Genomic DNA, 18,702 nt, shown 5'->3' with positions numbered 1-18,702 from the left:
GAGGGTATCCCATGTAGGCGAAAAATCTCCTTGGCGAATATCTCTGCCAATTCGGGAGAAGACGGAAGTTTAGGCAGGGGAATGAAGTGTGCCATCCTAGTAAACCTGTCAACCACGGTGAGGATAACAGTCTGTCTTTTAGAGATAGGTAGATCGACAATAAAGTCCATGGCCAAACAGGACCATGGTTTCTCTGGAACCTCCAAGGGTTGCAGGAGTCCACATGGAAGCGTATGGGGTTGTTTGGTTTTAGTACAAACTTCACATGCAGCGATGAACTCCTCAACATCCCTCCGTAAAGTAGACCACCAGAAGTCCTTAGAGATCAAGGCGTAAGTTTTGCGAATACCAGGATGTCCCGCCATCTTGCTATTATGTAAACACTGTAAAAGTTCCAGTTGAAAAGCAGGAGGAACGAAATGACGACCCGCAGGGGTCTGTTTAGGTGCGAGATGTTGCAACTTAATGATCTCGGCCAGTAATGGAGAATGAATCCTGAGATTCGTATTAGCAATGATATTGTACTTCGGAACTATAGAAGAAAGAACTGGTTCAGGTACAGTAGAAGGTTCATATTGGCGAGATAATGCATCGGCTTTAGAGTTTTTAGAACCAGGTCTGTAAGTCAGTACATAATTGAAGTGAGTCAGGAATAAGGACCAACGAGCTTGTCTAGAGGATAAGCGCTTAGCCTCCCCAATATATGACAAGTTTTTGTGGTCTGTCAAAATCGTAATAGGGTGTAGGGTCCCCTCCAACAAATGTCTCCACTCCTTTAAGGCTTTAATGACTGCTAACAGTTCCCTGTCTCCGATGTCATATCTGCTCTCAGCCCCAGAAAGTTTCCTGGAAAAAAAACCCACACGGGTGTAATGGTTTATCTACCGCTAATCTTTGTGACAGAACCGCACCTACTCCTGTCTCAGAGGCATCGACCTCGAGTAGAAACGGCAAAGTCGTATCAGGATGGACTAATATTGGAGCAGAAGCAAAAAGTTATTTGAGCCTCTTGAAAGCAGCGAGAGCTTCAGGAGACCACGTCTTAGTTTCTGCCCCCTGTTTGGTCATATTGGTAATGGGCGCAATAATAGACGAGTAACCCTTAATGAAGCGCCTATAATAATTGGAGAAACCAATAAACCTCTGAATAGCCTTGAGTCCCTTAGGTAATGGCCAATCTAAAATAGACTGGAGTTTGTCAGGGTCCATCTTAAAACCTTCCCCAGAAATCACGTAACCAAGAAAATCTATCTGAGACTGATCAAAGCTGCATTTTTCCAATTTACAGTATAGACCATGTTGCAGAAGTTTCTGTAATACCGCTCTGACCTGTCTATGGTGAGTTTCAATCTCCCTAGAGTGTATCAGTATGTCGTCTAGGTAGACAATGACACAATCATGTTGAAACTCCCTAAGTACCTCATTAATCAGATCCTGAAATACTGCAGGAGCATTGCAAAGTCCAAACGGCATAACTGTGTATTCATAGTGACCGTACCGAGTATTGAACGCCGTCATCCACTCGTGTCCCTGCTGGACTCTCACCAAATTATATGCCCCTCTGAGATCTAACTTGGTGAAGATTTTGGAGCCCTTAAGACGATCAAATAACTCGGTAATAAGTGGAATAGGATAGGCATTTCTGACAGTTATTTTATTCAAGCCTCGGTAATCGATACAAGGTCTCAGCGTGCCATCCTTTTTCTTAACGAAAAAGAACCCAGCCCCGGCCGGGGAAGAAGACCTCCTAATGAATCCCTTTTCTAAGTTCTCCCGAATATACTCCACTAGAACCAAGTTTTCCTGAACAGACAAAGGATATACATGGCCCCTCGGAGGCATAGTCCCAGGTAGGAGCTTAATTTTACAATCAAATGGCCTGTGTGGCGGCAAAGAATCGGCATTCTTCTTGTCAAATACTGCCTTTAAGTCTAGGTAAAGGTCTGGTATCTGTCTTTCTGTGGACTGAATAGGAGTCTCAGGTATGTTAACATTAGCTAATGGAGAAACCTTGCATAAACACCTATCCTGGCAACCCTGGCCCCACGAGAGTATCTCCCCTAACTCCCAATCGATAATAGGGTTATGTTTCTTCAACCATGGGTACCCCAGAACTATGGGAACGGAAGGGGATGAAATGAGCAAAAGAGATAAATTCTCCACGTGTAGGATACCAACATTTAAACTAATGGGTATGGTTTCACGAAAGATAACAGGGTCTAGTAGTGGTCTACCATCTATGGCCTCAACGGCCAAGGGTGTCTCCCTTAGCTGGGATGGGAAATTGTTCTTAATAGCAAAGGCTTGGTCGATAAAATTCTCAGCAGCACCGGAATCTATCAATGCCATAGCCCTTACTACTTCCTTCTCCCAAGTTAAGGAAACTGGTAGCAGAAGCCTGTGATCTTTATAATTAGGAGTAGAGGACAAAATAGAAACACCCAAGGCTTGTCCTCTAGAGAGACTTAGGTGCGAGCGTTTCCCGGACGGTTAGGACAGTTCGAGAGTAAATGACCCTTGGCTCCACAATACATACACAAACCCTCTCTTCTCCTGTACTGTCTTTCCTCCTCAGAGAGGCGGGTATAACCTATCTGCATAGGTTCAGGAAGCAAAGATACCGTGGAGTCAGGACTTGGAAAAGCGCGGGCTAACCTAAAAGAAGGTCTCCGGTTCCTCTCTCGAGTGTTCTGTCTCTCTCTTAAACGTTCATCTATACGAGAGATGAGCAAAATTAAATCTTCCATATTCTCAGGGAGTTCTCTGGTAGTAACCTCATCAAGGATTACTTCAGATAGGCCATTCAAAAATACATCCATATACGCCTGCTCATTCCACTTGACTTCTGACGCCAGAGACCTGAACTCTAGTGCATAATCCACCAGTGTTCGGTTCTCCTGTCTCAGGCGCAACAGTAATCTGGCTGCATTAACCTTTCTACCTGGAGGATCAAATGTTCTTCTAAAAGCAGCTACAAATGTGTTATAGTTATACACTAATGGGTTATCGTTCTCCCATAGTGGGTTGGCCCATCTCAGAGCTTTCTCAATAAGTAGGGTGATAATAAATCCTACCTTTGCCCTATCTGTAGGATAAGAGCGGGGTTGCAATTCAAAGTGGATACTAATTTGGTTTAAAAAACCACGACACTTCTCAGGAGCCCCACCATAGCGTACTGGGGGGGTAATGCGAGAAGAAGCACCCACTGTGGCTACCTCTAGACCTAAACTGACAGGAGAAACAGGGGTATTACGTATCTCCTCTGGTGGGTTATTGGCATGAGATAATAGAGCCTGTAGCGCAAGCGCCATCTGATCCATTCTGTGATCCATGGCTTCAAACCTAGGATCAGGAGAAGCCAGCTGACTGTTTGTACTTGCAGGATCCATTGGCCCTGTCGTAATGTCAGGATCGGGACAGGGATCCAACACGCAGAGTACAAACAGTAGCCAGATACGTATACCGGACCTTAGAATGGCCGGACTAACGTAAGTAGTACCGTATAGAATGGTCAAAGACAAGCCGAGGTCGAGGGTAACAGAAGACAGGTAAGCGAGAGACAAGCCGAATCAAGGGTAACAGAGATAAGCAGAGTAAGGTAAACAAGCCGGGTCAAAACCAAAAGGGATAATAGAATACACAAGCACTGAGTGACTAGAACAAGCTAGAACCACGACAGGGCAATGAGCTAATGAAGGAAGCTCTGTTAAATACCCTGTTCAGAGCAGTAACCACACCTCCGAGACGTCCTGATTGGTCCTGCAGCAATTGACTGACAGGTCGATCCGGGGGAGTGTCCTGATGATGACTTCCTGCCTAGATGGTGTAAAAGGCAGTCACTCCCTCGCGGCCGGCCTTGCATGACCGGATAGACCGCGGGGAAGGGAGTCATCAGACCGTCTGGATGGTGGAACAGCTAAGTCTCTACCTCTTTTGGAGGTAGAGACCACAGGTACCCTGACACTGGTCTACAAATTAGCCTTATATACGCCTTGGTCAAGGGCACATGGGGAAAATAGCCAATTGGATAAATAAAATGTATAAGTATAGATAAAGAACAAAGATTGAACGTAATAGATATAAAACATAATCGTTTATTTAATTCAAAATCTGGGTGTCGGTTCCAGACTTGAAAATATAATAAAATATATAGAACATATATCCTGTAAATGCAGGACTAATATGTGATAAATAATAAATACCGCTATCATAGCTGAAATCTAAATGAAAAGGGGAGAGAAACATTATAGAAGTGATAAAGGCACAATTAATCAACACAGAAATAAATAGCCAGGTAATGGGATGGATATGGATAAGCACTCCATCAGTTCCATATTCCAGTGCTATATACCATAAAAGTGCAAATGTGCAGGATATACATTCAAATAAAAATCTAGCAATCAGAAATAACCAGTTAACCATTTCATATCTTTCAAAGTGGGGAAAAGGGGAATCTCTAGAAATGAAATAGAACCTAAATCATTGCGATATCTATCAAGAATATACCTTGAGAACCATTGTGTTTTCTTTCTTAACAATAAAAAATAAAATCTGAACTATGTAGTGGTAATGGTGTCTATAGCCTGTCCCTGCAGGCCTAGCACTGTAAACACTGCCTAGGAGCACCTCTCGTTATTGATTCAATGTATCGCTGTGAGAAGATGCTGATTGGCGCAGTGCGGCGGTTTGTCACACATTCACAATAGCCTCCCAATGCTTGGTTTGTCTGAGATTCTTAACATCGATTATCTTTGCCATGGAGTTGGAGCCAGACACAGCGAGACTGGCGAAGCGCTCGAGAAATGGGGAGTAAAATACCTTAATCTGGCGGGCACACCTAACCAGGTATTACTAACATTATAGTGTTCCTTTAACATTCTATTAATAATTTTCTTGTATATTGTTGGAGGTTCAATGAGGAGATTTTGGGATCCATAGCCGCAGTGGAATCCCATCAGCCCTCACCAAGATCGTGGATTTTGTAGATTTGGAGTCCGTGGTGGCTCGTGGATTTGTTATCTACGCAAGAAACTGCCTCCGGCTTCCTCCTGGGATGATGCAAGTTTAAGGTTGTGTTCGATCAGATTCTCACACAGCTCCGGGTCTGCTCCCATTCCACGCCTGCCCTTAGCACATGCGTGGCGCCACTCTGCGTCTTTTATGATGTATGATTGACAGGACACAAACTGAGGCAGAACGTGCACATTCCTTGTTTTAACCCAGCGACAAGAATCACAACGTTGCTGCCTCTGCTGTCATTTTGTGATGACCACTAGAAGAATGCCAGGGTCCAGCTGGTAACGAACATAAGTGTTTTCTGCTACTTGTTCCTCCACTCCTTTCTGTCCCCTGGCCTTTTCACCCTTTGATTTGGGAATTGACCCTGTTACTTGCTGCCCGCCTCGACCTGAGGAACCGCTCTCTGTCATTGGCCCTTTGCTGCCCGCCTCAACCTGTGGAACCGCTCACTGTCATTGACTTTTTGCTGCCCGCCTCGACCTGAGGAACCGCTCTCTGTCATTGACCCTTTGCTGCCCACCTCGACCTGAGGAACCACTCACTGTCATTGACTTTTTGATGCCCGCCTCGACCTGAGGAACCGCTCTCTGTCATTGACTCTTTGCTGCCCACCTCGACCTGAGGAACCGCACACTGTCATTGACCCTTTGCTGCCCACCTTGACCTGAGGAACTGCTCATGGTCATTGACCCTTTGCTGCCCGCCTTGACCTGAGGATCCGCTCACTGTCACTCCGTACCTCTATTCCCTATCCAAGTTAATTGTATTAAACAAACTACCCAGCTGTGTTTGTCTGTGTGGATGTGCGTGGAGCTCTGATATACCCCTCGCTGACACTTGATTTAATCCGCAAACATGGACTACATCCTGCAGTACGGAGGATTAATCAAACCATGTACCTAGCATGCCGTGTCTATGGAGACCAGAATTCCAGGTTCTCACCAGAATGTCCACTTCAAAATCCAAGTGAACTCTGGCCGGACGTTCACGATCCATTTCTCGCTACATTGTGTGACTAGCACGGCGTCCAGGACTCCCCCAGATCGTGATAATGGCGGCACACTCGAGTTAACCCTTGGCTGACTGTGGTCTGAGGATGACCTTCCTTCACAAAGTGGAAATTTAAGACCACAATATCTCCACATAAATCACAGCTTTTACCACTCGGCAAGTTCGGCCATACATACGTAACTCCCGGTTTAGTGGATAACTGTGGTAGTTATTGCTTTATTCTGATTGGCTCTATATATGAGACAGTGGTCCGGCTGGACCCCGCCTGGTCTGTGTGTGTGTGTGTGTATAGGAATTATATTGCACATGCTATAATAGCTTTCAGATTAATTTTATTATTTATAGCCTGGGTTCACCATTTATTGTTGAGCAGAGCAGGACTGGTCTTCACGGTCTCTTAGCCACTCTCTCTCACTGTATCTTTGTCTCCTTCTCTCTTGTCTGTCTTCGTGTCTGTTTTTCTTTGTGTCTGTTTCATTCTTCTTGTCTCTGTCTCTAATTTTTGTCATCTCACTCACTGTTTTTTGTCTGTCTATGCGTTTGTCTCTGCCTCTTTCTCCATGTCTTTGTCTGTCTCTCACTTTGTTTCTTTGTATCGCTTGCAACATCTTTGTCTCTCTTGCCGTCTGTATTTGTCTCTCTTTCCACTCTGTCTGTATGTCTCTGTCTTTGTGTCTCTCTCCTAGTCCCTGTCATTTTTCTGTGTATGTCTCTCTCCACTCTGTCTCTGTTTCCTCTCTGAATCTGTCTCTGCGTCTCGCTTTCTGTGTATGTCTTTGTCATTTTTCTGTGTCTGTCTCCATTCTCTCTCTCTCTCTCTCTCTCTCTCTCTCTCTCTGTGTGTCTCTCTCCATTATGGCTCTCTAGGCGTCTCTCACTGTGTCTTTCCGTGTATGTCTCTCTCTGTCTCTGTCGCTTGCTCTCTGTCTGTCTCTGTGTGTGTCTCTCTCTCTCTCTCTCTGTGAATAAAAAAAGTGTAAAGCTGTGTTATAAGCTGGGAGGGTTGGAGATGCAGTCTTTCCAGGTGATTGGTTACCTGTATGGTGGGAGGGGTGGCTCACACACACTGTACAGTGTACATCACACAGTGCACCTTGACCCATCGGAGGAGATACAGTGACACAGCTGGGACATTCATTGCTGGGGCTGAAGCCATCAAAGACAGGTCTGTATATATATGTGTGTGTGTATGTGGGGGGGAAGGGGGGGTGGAGTGGGGATTCCTGTGTTTTGAAATTAGTTCAATCCACATTGGTGGCAATGGGCACGTGGCTCCCCAGTGGGTGCACTGTTTGCTCTCAGCTAATAGTCACATTATATCAGTCTTCATGTTGTAGCGTATTCCCAGTCTCTCATTCCTGTGAATTCAGATCTCAGAGGTTTATTTGCTAAACCGTGAATTGTAGTGATTGGGAATTACAAAACGTAAAATAAAATATTTAAACTGGCTAGCTGGGTGGGAATATTTTTCCAAATCCATCTTTTATTGGCTAAACTTTGCAACATTTAGTGAATAAACACCAACTTTCAGCAGGATGAGTGTGTGTGTATATATATATTTTTTTATTATTATTATTTATTTATTTATTTTGATCGTTCATTAGCCAAGTTGATGATTTGCCAGTGAAAGTCTAACAATCCTAAACTCTGGCATTTAGGAAAGTTACCACAAACCTGTTCTGATCATCTAGGGTTTGCGGAGTTCAATGATCAACCTGAGGAGAGCTACAGGGTTCAGTATTCAGTCTATGGAGAGCTGCAGGGTTCAGTATTCAGTCTATGGAGAGCTGCAGGGTTCAGTATTCAGTCTATGGAGAGCTGCAGGGTTCAGTATTCAGTCTATGGAGAGCTGCAGGGTTCAGTGTTCAGTCTATGGAGAGCTGCAGGGTTCAGTGTTCAGTCTATGGAGAGCTGCAGGGTTCAGTGTTCAGTCTATGGAGAGCTGCAGGGTTCAGTGTTCAGTCTATGGAGAGCTGCAGGGTTCAGTGCTCAGTCTATAGGGAGCTGCAGGGTTCAGGCTATGGAGAGCTACAGGGTTCAGTCTATGGAGAGCTGCAGGGTTCAGTATTCAGTCTATGGAGAGCTGCGGGGTTCAGTGTTCAGTCTATGGAGAGCTGCAGGGTTCAGTATTCAGTCTATGGAGAGCTGCAGGGTTCAGTATTCAGTCTATGGAGAGCTGCAGGGTTCAGTCTATGGAGAGCTGCAGGGTTCAGTATTCAGTCTATGGAGGGCTGCAGGGTTCAGTATTCAGTCTATGGAGAGCTGCAGGGTTCAGTATTCAGTCTATGGAGAGCTGCAGGGTTCAGTGTTCAGTCTATGGAGAGCTGCAGGGTTCAGTGTTCAGTCTATGGAGAGCTGCAGGGTTCAGTGTTCAGTCTATGGAGAGCTGCAGGGTTCAGTGTTCAGTCTATGGAGAGCTGCAGGGTTCAGTGTTCAGTCTATGGAGAGCTGCAGGGTTCAGTGTTCAGTCTATGGAGAGCTGCAGGGTTCAGTGCTCAGTCTATAGGGAGCTGCAGGGTTCAGGCTATGGAGAGCTACAGGGTTCAGTCTATGGAGAGCTGCAGGGTTCAGTATTCAGTCTATGGAGAGCTGCATGGTTCAGTATTCAGTCTATGGAGAGCTGCAGGGTTCAGTGCTCAGTCTATAGAGAGCTGCATGGTTCAGTGTTCAGTCTATGGAGAGCTGCAGGGTTCAGTCTATGGAGATCTGCGGGGTTCAGTGCTCAGTCTATGGACCTGCAGGGTTCAGTATTCAGTCTATGGAGAGCTGCAGGGTTCAGTATTCAGTCTATGGAGAGCTGCAGGGTTCAGTGCTCTGTCTATGGAGAGCTGCAGGGTTCAGTCTATGGAGAGCTTCAGGGTTCAGTCTATGGAGAGCTGCAGGGTTCAGTCTATGGAGAGCTGCAGGGTTCAGTCTATGGAGAGCTGCAGGGCTCAGTATTCAGTCTATGAAGAGCTGCAGGGTTCAGTGTTCAGCCTATGGAGAGCTGCAGGGTTCAGTATTCAGTCTGTGGAGAGCTGCAGGGTTCGTAATTCAGTCTATGGAGAGGTTTAGGGTTCAGTCTATGGAGAGCTGCAGGGTTCAGTCTATGGAGAGCTGCAGGGTTCAGTCTATGGAGAGCTGCAGGGCTCAGTATTCAGTCTATGAAGAGCTGCAGGGTTCAGTATTCAGTCTATGGAGAGCTGCAGGGTTCAGTATTCAGTCTATGGAGAGCTGCAGGGTTCAGTATTCAGTCTATGGAGAGCTGCAGGGTTCAGTGTTCAGTCTATGGAGAGCTGCAGGGTTCAGTATTCAGTCTATGGAGAGCTGCAGGGTTCAGTGTTCAGTCTATGGAGAGCTGCAGGGTTCAGTATTCAGTCTATGGAGAGCTGCAGGGTTCAGTGTTCAGTCTATGGAGAGCTGCAGGGTTCAGTCTATGGAGAGCTGCAGGGTTTAGTGTTCAGTCTATGGGGAGCTGCAGGGTTCAGTATTCAGTCTATGGAGAGCTGCAGGGTTCCGTGTTCAGTCTATGGAAAGCTGCAGGGTTCAGTATTCAGTCTATGGAGAGCTGCAGGGTTCAGTATTCAGTCTATGGAGAGCTGCAGGGTTCAGTATTCAGTCTATGGAGAGCTGCAGGGTTCAGTGTTCAGTCTATGGAGAGCTGCAGGGTTCAGTGTTCAGTCTATGGAGAGCTGGAGGGTTCAGTGCTCAGTCTATGGAGAGCTGCAGGGTTCAGGGCTGAGTCTATGTAGAGCTGCAGGGTTCAGTATTCAATCTATGGAGAGCTGCAGGGTTCAGTATTCAGTCTATGGAGAGCTGCAGGGTTCAGTATTCAGTCTATGGAGAGCTGCAGGGTTCAGTATTCAGTCTATGGAGAGCTGCAGGGTTCAGTATTCAGTCTATGGAGAGCTGCAGGGTTCAGTATTCAGTCTATGGAGAGCTGCAGGGTTCAGTGCTCAGTCTATGGAGAGCTGCAGGGTTCAGTGTTCAGTCTATGGAGAGCTGCAGGGTTCAGTCTATGGAGAGCTGCAGGGTTCAGTGTTCTGCACGGGAGATGTGGTAGGTTTTTTTTGTTTGTTTTTTATTAGATTTTTTATCTGCTGTTGGGAGTTGGGGTAACTGAGACAGACCAGTGGTGGTATTGGGGGGATATTTCACGTGGTGAGTGGGGTGGGATGTGATTTCTCGCGGTGTGTTGGATCTGCCATTAGCCAACCTTTTTTTACCTGCCAGGTTGATGCGGTAATGTGCAAGAATCGAAAGGGTCTGCTTGTAGGATGCCTGATCTTAATCTCTGTGATATCCGGGATTGTAGCCCTCATCCTCAGCATTGTGGAAATACGAAATATCTACCTACCATCACCTGACAAGGTAGGTCTCTGGATTCCCACAATCATTTTCATACATCGCCCCACAAAGTTACCGTACAATGCCATAAAAATGAAAGTGGGGTTAGTTAGGAGCCCCTCCAACCTGGCATTCCAATGTATGTTTCATAAAAAAATAAAAGATAATTTCAGGTGTTTTACCAAATATGTTTTGAAATTACATTTTTATAACTTGGTCCTAGTACAGGCTAGCGGGTATGATCCTGCACCCCTGTTTGTCGGTTACCAGTCATTAAGTCTTTATTAAGACTCTCCGAGTTACAAACCAAAGGGAGAGTTTACATTTTTAGGCTACAATAAGTGAATTTGAATCATAGGAGACTTAGAGAATCTTCCCAGTGAGCTTGTCCTTCAATTTGTGTTTCCCTTTGAATTTGAATAACTCTGTCTGTGTTCGGTGGTATTTTGACCTCCACGTTAAAGCACAGAGCAGTAGCCAACTTTGACTGATAAAAATACCTGTTACTACGCAGTTTAAAATGCAACCTAAACGGAAAACTGATTAATGTATCTGGGAACGAGGTCAGGCGAGGATCGATCTGTGATTTGCAGTTCACGGATGTTATTAATACCCGGATAACACATTTATACAGGATAAACCGACCCATTCTATAGCCAGAAAATGAAACTGTATCACGCCATAAGAAGCCTGCATTAAAATGCTAATTTGTGCGTGAGAACAGAAAACTGGTGAATTATAGAGAAAACCAAATTACAAAATTTAAGCCGAAACTGGGAAAACGTTTGTTTTCAGAAAAATTATCACATTTCGAAAAATACTTAATTTGAAAGAAATTCTCCAACTCTGAAATTTCATTGCTTGTAACCTGAATTCTACCACTTGGTTTTCATTCAAACCACAACCATTCACTGACTAATGAATAAACCACTTAATGGTTTTAACAAGTGGTCCTAATTTATTGAAAGGGGCACATTAAGCACCATAACCACTGCAAGTGATTGAAGTGGTGATGGTGTCTGGAGTGCATGGTTGCTGGGTCGTGCATTACTGTTAAACTCCTATAACACACCTCTTGCAATAAGCTGTAATAATAAATATTTCTCCTTTCAAATACTGTGAAGTTTTAGGAAGTTTTTCGATGGATAATCTGGAATGGGTTAAAGTGCATTCAGCGAGTTATAGATAATGGGAAATATTTGAATAAAAAATCTGTAGTAAAAAAGTGTTTCAGACAATATTCTTCAAATAAATCTACAGCAAGAGGACTTAGAGCTGGTGACCTGTTCATTGACAGGACTGTACAACAGACTAGAAGTCTGGTATTCAGGAACATGATACAGAGAAAGGGTGCAAGGTAGTCAGATCCTTAATCTATAGGTGAGGGGACAACCCAAATTAATCCGACACAGAAGATACGTTAAAGAAACAAAACAAAAAAAAACACAACAGTCAGTCTAAAGAGTGCATGAGATGAGGCTAGAAAAATATTATAAATCTTTATCTAAGGAACAAAAACCACAATTTAAAAAACACCCAAACAAACAAAAAAAACAACAACTTTATGCCCTGGACTCCCTAACGCACCCCATAAGTGCGATAAATGTGATTTTGCTCAAACTAAACCTAAGGGTCTACAGGGGTTTCATATAAAGGATTCAAATCCCCTCAAACTAGTGGAATGTATCGCAATCCCTACGACAATCTCCACACACTATAAGGGGTAGTGTGCCTATAGTGTGTGTGTATATACAGGGGAGGGCTGGCAGCCTTAGGCCTGGGGGGCAAATCCAGTCAAGTGGCCCATTGCACCAAGAGGAGAGTAAAAACACACTAAAAAAAGTGGCACACACTAAAAAACACACACTCACTGACAGGCACACACACACACTCACTGACAGGCACACAGACACACACAGAAAGACACATTGTTACAGGCATACTGACTGAGACAGACAGGCATACTGACACACACAGGCATACTGGCTGACACAGACAAATTGGCACACACACAGATACATACTTGCACACAGACATACTGACACACACACAGAGATACATACTAGTACTCACACAGACACACACAGAAAGACACACTGTTACAGGCATACTGACTCAGACAGACAGACATACTGACAAACACACAGAGACATACTTGCACACACATAGACAGACATACTTGCACACACATAGACAGACATACTGACACACACACAGACATACATACTGATGCACACACACAGACATACTGATGCGCGCACACACACAGACATACTGACGCACACACACACAGACATACGGACATACTGACTGACACAGACATACTGACACACACAGACATACTCATACACACACACCCAAACTTTACACTTTTAAAACCAGTGGACAGGGGCTGAGTAAGGGGACAGGGCTGTAGTGGGGGACAGGGGGTGGTAGTGGAGGGTATAAGCTGTAATTGGGGGTTTAGGAAATGTACGGGAGGATAGGGGCTGAAGCAAGTTGATGGCTACAATTTGGGAAAGGGGCTGTGGTGAGGTAATATGGGTTGCAATTGGGGGAGAGGAGCTGTAGTGTGGATGTTATGGGGCTGTGGTGGGGAGCATGGGGCTGAGGAAGGGGGCATGAGCTGAGAGGGGGGAAAGGAGCAGGGAAAGGGTGGGACAGGGGCTGACCAAGGGGACAGGGGCTGACTAGGGGGGCAGGTGCTGAGGAGGGGGGACAGGGGCTGAGGAGGGGGGACAGGGACTGAGGTAGGGGACAGGGACTGAGGTAGGAGCTGACTAAGGGGACAGGGGCTGACGAAGGGGAGGTGGGGACAGGGGCTGAGGTGTGGCCAGGGGCTGACTAAGGCTGAGGTGGGGACAGGGGCTGAGATGGGGACAGGGGCTGACTAAGGGGACAGGGGCTAAGGAGGGGGTACAGGGGCTGAGGAGGGGGTACAGGGGCTGACTAAGGGGACAGGGCTGAGGAGAGGAAAGGGACTGAGGAGGAGGCAGGGGCTGAGGAGGGGGCAGGGGCTGACTAAGGGGACAGGGCTGAGGAAGGGTGACAGGGGCTGAGGTAGGGGACAGGGGCTGAGGAAGGGTGACAGGGGCTGAGGAGAGGACAGGGGCTGAGGAAGGGTGACAGGGGCTGAGGAGAGGACAGGGGCTGAGGAGGGGGCAGGGGCTGACTAAGGGGACAGGGGCTGAGGTAGGAGCTGACTAAGGGGACAGGGGCTGACGAAGGGGAGGTGGGGACAGGGGCTGAGGTGTGGCCAGGGGCTGAGGTGTGGACAGGGGCTGAGGTGTGGACAGGGGCTGACTAAGGCTGAGGTGGGGACAGGGGCTGAGATGGGGACAGGGGCTGACTAAGGGGACAGGGGCTAAGGAGGGGGTACAGGGGCTGAGGAGGGGGCAGGGGCTGACTAAGGGGACAGGGGCTGAGGTAGGAGCTGACTAAGGGGACAGGGGCTGAGGTAGGGGAGGTGGGAACAGGGGCTGAGGTGTGGCCAGGGGCTGAGGTGTGGACAGGGGCTGACTAAGGCTGAGGTGGGGACAGGGGCTGAGATGGGGACAGGGGCTGACTAAGGGGACAGGGGCTAAGGAGGGGGTACAGGGGCTGAGGAGGGGGCAGGGGCTGACTAAGGGGACAGGGGCTGAGGTAGGAGCTGACTAAGGGGACAGGGGCTGACGAAGGGGAGGTGGGGACAGGGGCTGAGATGAGGACAGGGGCTGACTAAGGGGACAGAGGCTAAGGAGGGGGTACAGGGGCTGAGGAGGGGGTACAGGGGCTGACTAAGGGGACAGGGCTGAGGAGAGGAAAGGGACTGAGGAAGAGGCAGGGGCTGAGGAGGGGGGGCAGGGGCTGACTAAGGGGACAGGGGCTGAGGAGGGGGCAGGGGCTGACTAATGGGGCAGGGGCTGACTAAGGGGACAGGGGCTGAGGAAGGGTGACAGGGGCTGAGGTAGGGGTCAGGGGCTGACTAAGGGGACAGGGGCTGAGGAGGGGACAGGGGCTGACTAAGGGGGCAGGGGCTGACTAAGGGGGCAGGGGCTGAGGAGGGGACAGGGCTGAGGAGGGGAATAAAAAAAAACACTAAAGTGTATTTCCCCCCCCTCCCTGAGTCTTACCTTAGGCCAGGGAGGGGTGGACAGCAGCCATCAGGAGCAGCAACCAGCAGCAGCCAGTGAAGTCTCTCCTGATGATGTCAGGAGGAGGGGGCGTGGCTTCCTCTGCTCTTCTCCCAGACTCCCCAGCGGTCCTGTGAGAAGAGCAGTGGAAGTCACGCCCCCTCCTCCTGACATCATCAGGAGAGGCCGGCGATTCCACCGGCTGCAGGCTGCAGGGAGAGTGAGGTAAGTTGAAAAATCTGACTCCTCAGCCAGAGGCAGGGAGAGAGCCAGAGGCAGGGAGAGAGCCAGAAGCAGGGGATTCAGATTTTTCCTTTTTTTGCTGGATGTGGGCGGCCCTGGGTTTAGGGCGCCCTGGGGGGCAATTGCCTCCCTGCCCCCCTTCCCAGCCCGCCCCTGTGTATATATATATATATATATAATATCCCTACGACAACCCCGGCACACTATAAGGGTTAGTATGTATGTATGAAAAACATGGGGGGTGGTTGCACTCCCCTAAACATGCTTAAATGGGGTGCTGCTGGGGGCCATATTATACAATAAACAATACACAAGATCCAGCGCACTCTCCTATCTACTAAACAGCAACTTCAATGTTGACAGATTTTATTAGTTTTTAAAAGTTTTTTTTTAAAACACCTAATCTAGGCAAAAAAAATAAATAATGGGGATTTAGTTACATTATATGATCATACATTGCATAAGCCTGCCGCAACGTCAATGATATATATAATCTATCCCTACGACTACCCCGGCACACTATAAGGGATAGTGTGTGTGTGTGTTTATATAGTTATCTATCCCTACGACAACCCCAGATGTGTCTATATAAAATATATTTATTTCTCTCTCTAAATAAACATTTAGTGAATATACCACCTTCTTTGTTGGCAGGGGCTGACTAAGGGGACAGGGCTGAGGAAGGGTGACAGGGGCTGAGGTAGGGGACAGGGGCTGAGGAAGGGTGACAGGGGCTGAGGAGAGGACAGGGGCTGAGGAGGGGGCAGGGGCTGACTAAGGGGACAGGGGCTGAGGTAGGAGCTGACTAAGGGGACAGGGGCTGACGAAGGGGAGGTGGGGACAGGGGCTGAGGTGTGGCCAGGGGCTGAGGTGTGGACAGGGGCTGAGGTGTGGACAGGGGCTGACTAAGGCTGAGGTGGGGACAGGGGCTGAGATGGGGACAGGGGCTGACTAAGGGGACAGGGGCTAAGGAGGGGGTACAGGGGCTGAGGAGGGGGCAGGGGCTGACTAAGGGGACAGGGGCTGAGGTAGGAGCTGACTAAGGGGACAGGGGCTGACGAAGGGGAGGTGGGAACAGGGGCTGAGGTGTGGACAGGGGCTGAGGTGTGGACAGGGGCTGACTAAGGCTGAGGTGGGGACAGGGGCTGAGATGGGGACAGGGGCTGACTAAGGGGACAGGGGCTAAGGAGGGGGTACAGGGGCTGAGGAGGGGGCAGGGGCTGACTAAGGGGACAGGGGCTGAGGTAGGAGCTGACTAAGGGGACAGGGGCTGACGAAGGGGAGGTGGGGACAGGGGCTGAGATGAGGACAGGGGCTGACTAAGGGGACAGAGGCTAAGGAGGGGGTACAGGGGCTGAGGAGGGGGTACAGGGGCTGACTAAGGGGACAGGGCTGAGGAGAGGAAAGGGACTGAGGAAGAGGCAGGGGCTGAGGAGGGGGGCAGGGGCTGACTAAGGGGACAGGGGCTGAGGAGGGGGCAGGGGCTGACTAATGGGGCAGGGGCTGACTAAGGGGACAGGGGCTGAGGAAGGGTGACAGGGGCTGAGGTAGGGGTCAGGGGCTGACTAAGGGGACAGGGGCTGAGGAGGGGACAGGGGCTGACTAAGGGGGCAGGGGCTGACTAAGGGGGCAGGGGCTGAGGAGGGGACAGGGCTGAGGAGGGGAATAAAAAAAAACACTAAAGTGTATTTCCCCCCTCCCTGAGTCTTACCTTAGGCCAGGGAGGGGTGGACAGCAGCCATCAGGAGCAGCAACCAGCAGCAGCCAGTGAAGTCTCTCCTGATGATGTCAGGAGGAGGGGGCGTGGCTTCCTCTGCTCTTCTCCCAGACTCCCCAGCGGTCCTGTGAGAAGAGCAGTGGAAGTCACGCCCCCTCCTCCTGACATCATCAGGAGAGGCCGGCGATTCCACCGGCTGCAGGCTGCAGGGAGAGTGAGGTAAGTTGAAAAATCTGACTCCTCAGCCAGAGGCAGGGAGAGAGCCAGAGGCAGGGAGAGAGCCAGAGGCAGGGAGAGAGCCAGAAGCAGGGGATTCAGATTTTTCCTTTTTTTGCTGGATGTGGGCGGCCCTGGGTTTAGGGCGCCCTGGGGGGCAATTGCCTCCCTGCCCCCCTTCCCAGCCCACCCCTGTGTATATATATATATATATAATATCCCTACGACAACCCCGGCACACTATAAGGGTTAGTATGTATGTATGAAAAACATGGGGGGTGGTTGCACTCCCCTAAACATGCTTAAATGGGGTGCTGCTGGGGGCCATATTATACAATAAACAATACACAAGATCCAGCGCACTCTCCTATCTACTAAACAGCAACTTCAATGTTGACAGATTTTATTAGTTTTTAAAAGTTTTTTTTAAAAAACACCTAATCTAGGCAAAAAAAATAAATAATGGGGATTTAGTTACATTATATGATCATACATTGCATAAGCCTGCCACAACGTCAATGATATATATAATCTATCCCTACGACTACCCCGGCACACTATAAGGGATAGTGTGTGTGTGTGTTTATATAGTTATCTATCCCTACGACAACCCCAGATGTGTCTATATAAAATATATTTATTTCTCTCTCTAAATAAACATTTAGTGAATATACCACCTTCTTTGTTGGCATTATACCAAAGATCTGTAGGTATATATATATATACACTAATTACCCAGGGTGTACAAGGGAAGGCTCTGTATATAAACTATCTTTAGTGCAGGCAGGACAGGCGGTTAATCAGGTTTAGTGTTACATTCACATTTATCGCATCTTAGGTGTGTTATGCGAGTCCGTGTATAAAGGTTGTTTTTTTTTATTGCAGATTTTGTTACTTAAATCAAAATTTACAAAATGTACGTGTTTTTTTTAGGCATATCTCGTGCACCCCCTCAGACTGTGGCTGTTTTTTGACTGGGTCTTTTCATTCATCTTTTGTCTCAGAGGAAAAAGATTTTACCTACATCTACAAAAAGAGTTCTTTAGAATTACAATTAATTAAATAGACCCGATGTGTTGGTGAAGCTGGGAGAACTCTTACTCATACCTGGGGGTTTACCGACCAAGGATATTCAAATTTTAGTTCGAAATAGCTGGGGGGGGAAACCAAACCAATACCTCACCCACCATCCTTCCCAATTTGGTATAGACTTTGCAATTCTTTCATCACTTTCTGATTTTGAGAATAAGCCCCTAATTAGCCGGTTTAATCATTATACAGTTAATTTTACATTAGGCCAAATGAGCAGATTTGGGAAGTCGGCAAAGGCACAATAAATATTCTGACTATTGACTCTGACTATGACTATTTGGGATAAATTTATCATATTAATTGTCTGGTTGCCGTAACTTGCTGTTGCGTTAATAAACCCCCCGTTCCATTAGATTTATTATTATTTATTTCTGGTGTTTTTGTGAATTTCGATCAAGCTTTAACTGCAGGAATTACATTGTTTCAGTAATACCCAGCATTCCGTGGTCGGTGGGAACTTTTCCCATGATGCTCTGTTTTTTTTTTCTCTTCCAGTACGGAATAGTGTTTGACGCCGGCTCGTCCCACACCTCCCTTTATGTTTACAAGTGGCCTGCGAATAAAGAGAATGACACGGGGATTGTCAGCCAGATCTACATGTGCAGCGTACAAGGTGTGTCCGTGTGTCCCATCAGTGTAACCCTTCAGCTCCTGAACCTTGGAAGGGATAGAACCAACGAATAAACTATTAAAATATATAGAGAAACTAAACTGGAAATTGTAAAGGAGTTTTAAGTGTTAAACCCCAAGCAATCACAAAAAAACCTTCCCTCTTGTCTTTTTTTTTCCCTAAAATGTGCTATACTGTGGTTGATTTCCCACAATTCTTTAAAAACATCTCCTGGCAATCAAAGGTTAATATACAACATAGAGCTGTCTAACTGGCAAATTGCCTTGTAAAAAAATAAACAAACTTATTGAAAATCGAATAATCTCTGGGACCATTTAGAAGGGTGAGTGCCCCAG

General features: G+C 47.4%; 1 protein-coding gene across 1 annotated transcript in view; it reads left to right on the top strand.

Moving 5' to 3' along the window:
• Positions 1-7,110: 7,110 nt before the first annotated feature.
• LOC134572656 (ectonucleoside triphosphate diphosphohydrolase 8-like) overlaps positions 7,111-18,702 on the top strand; it is a 57,221-nt gene continuing 45,629 nt past the window's right edge. The window contains exons 1-3 of the mRNA XM_063431751.1: positions 7,111-7,195; positions 10,243-10,380; positions 18,232-18,349. Of these exons, the coding sequence (XP_063287821.1) occupies positions 10,255-10,380; positions 18,232-18,349 (244 nt within the window). The 5' untranslated portion in view covers positions 7,111-7,195; positions 10,243-10,254. The remainder of the gene's footprint in view (positions 7,196-10,242; positions 10,381-18,231; positions 18,350-18,702) is intronic.

This window comes from Pelobates fuscus, chromosome 9 (assembly GCF_036172605.1).
Source record: "Pelobates fuscus isolate aPelFus1 chromosome 9, aPelFus1.pri, whole genome shotgun sequence".
NCBI lineage: Eukaryota > Metazoa > Chordata > Amphibia > Anura > Pelobatidae > Pelobates > Pelobates fuscus.
Note: the sequence above shows the minus strand (reverse complement) of the source record. Positions and strands in the feature narration are given on the sequence as shown.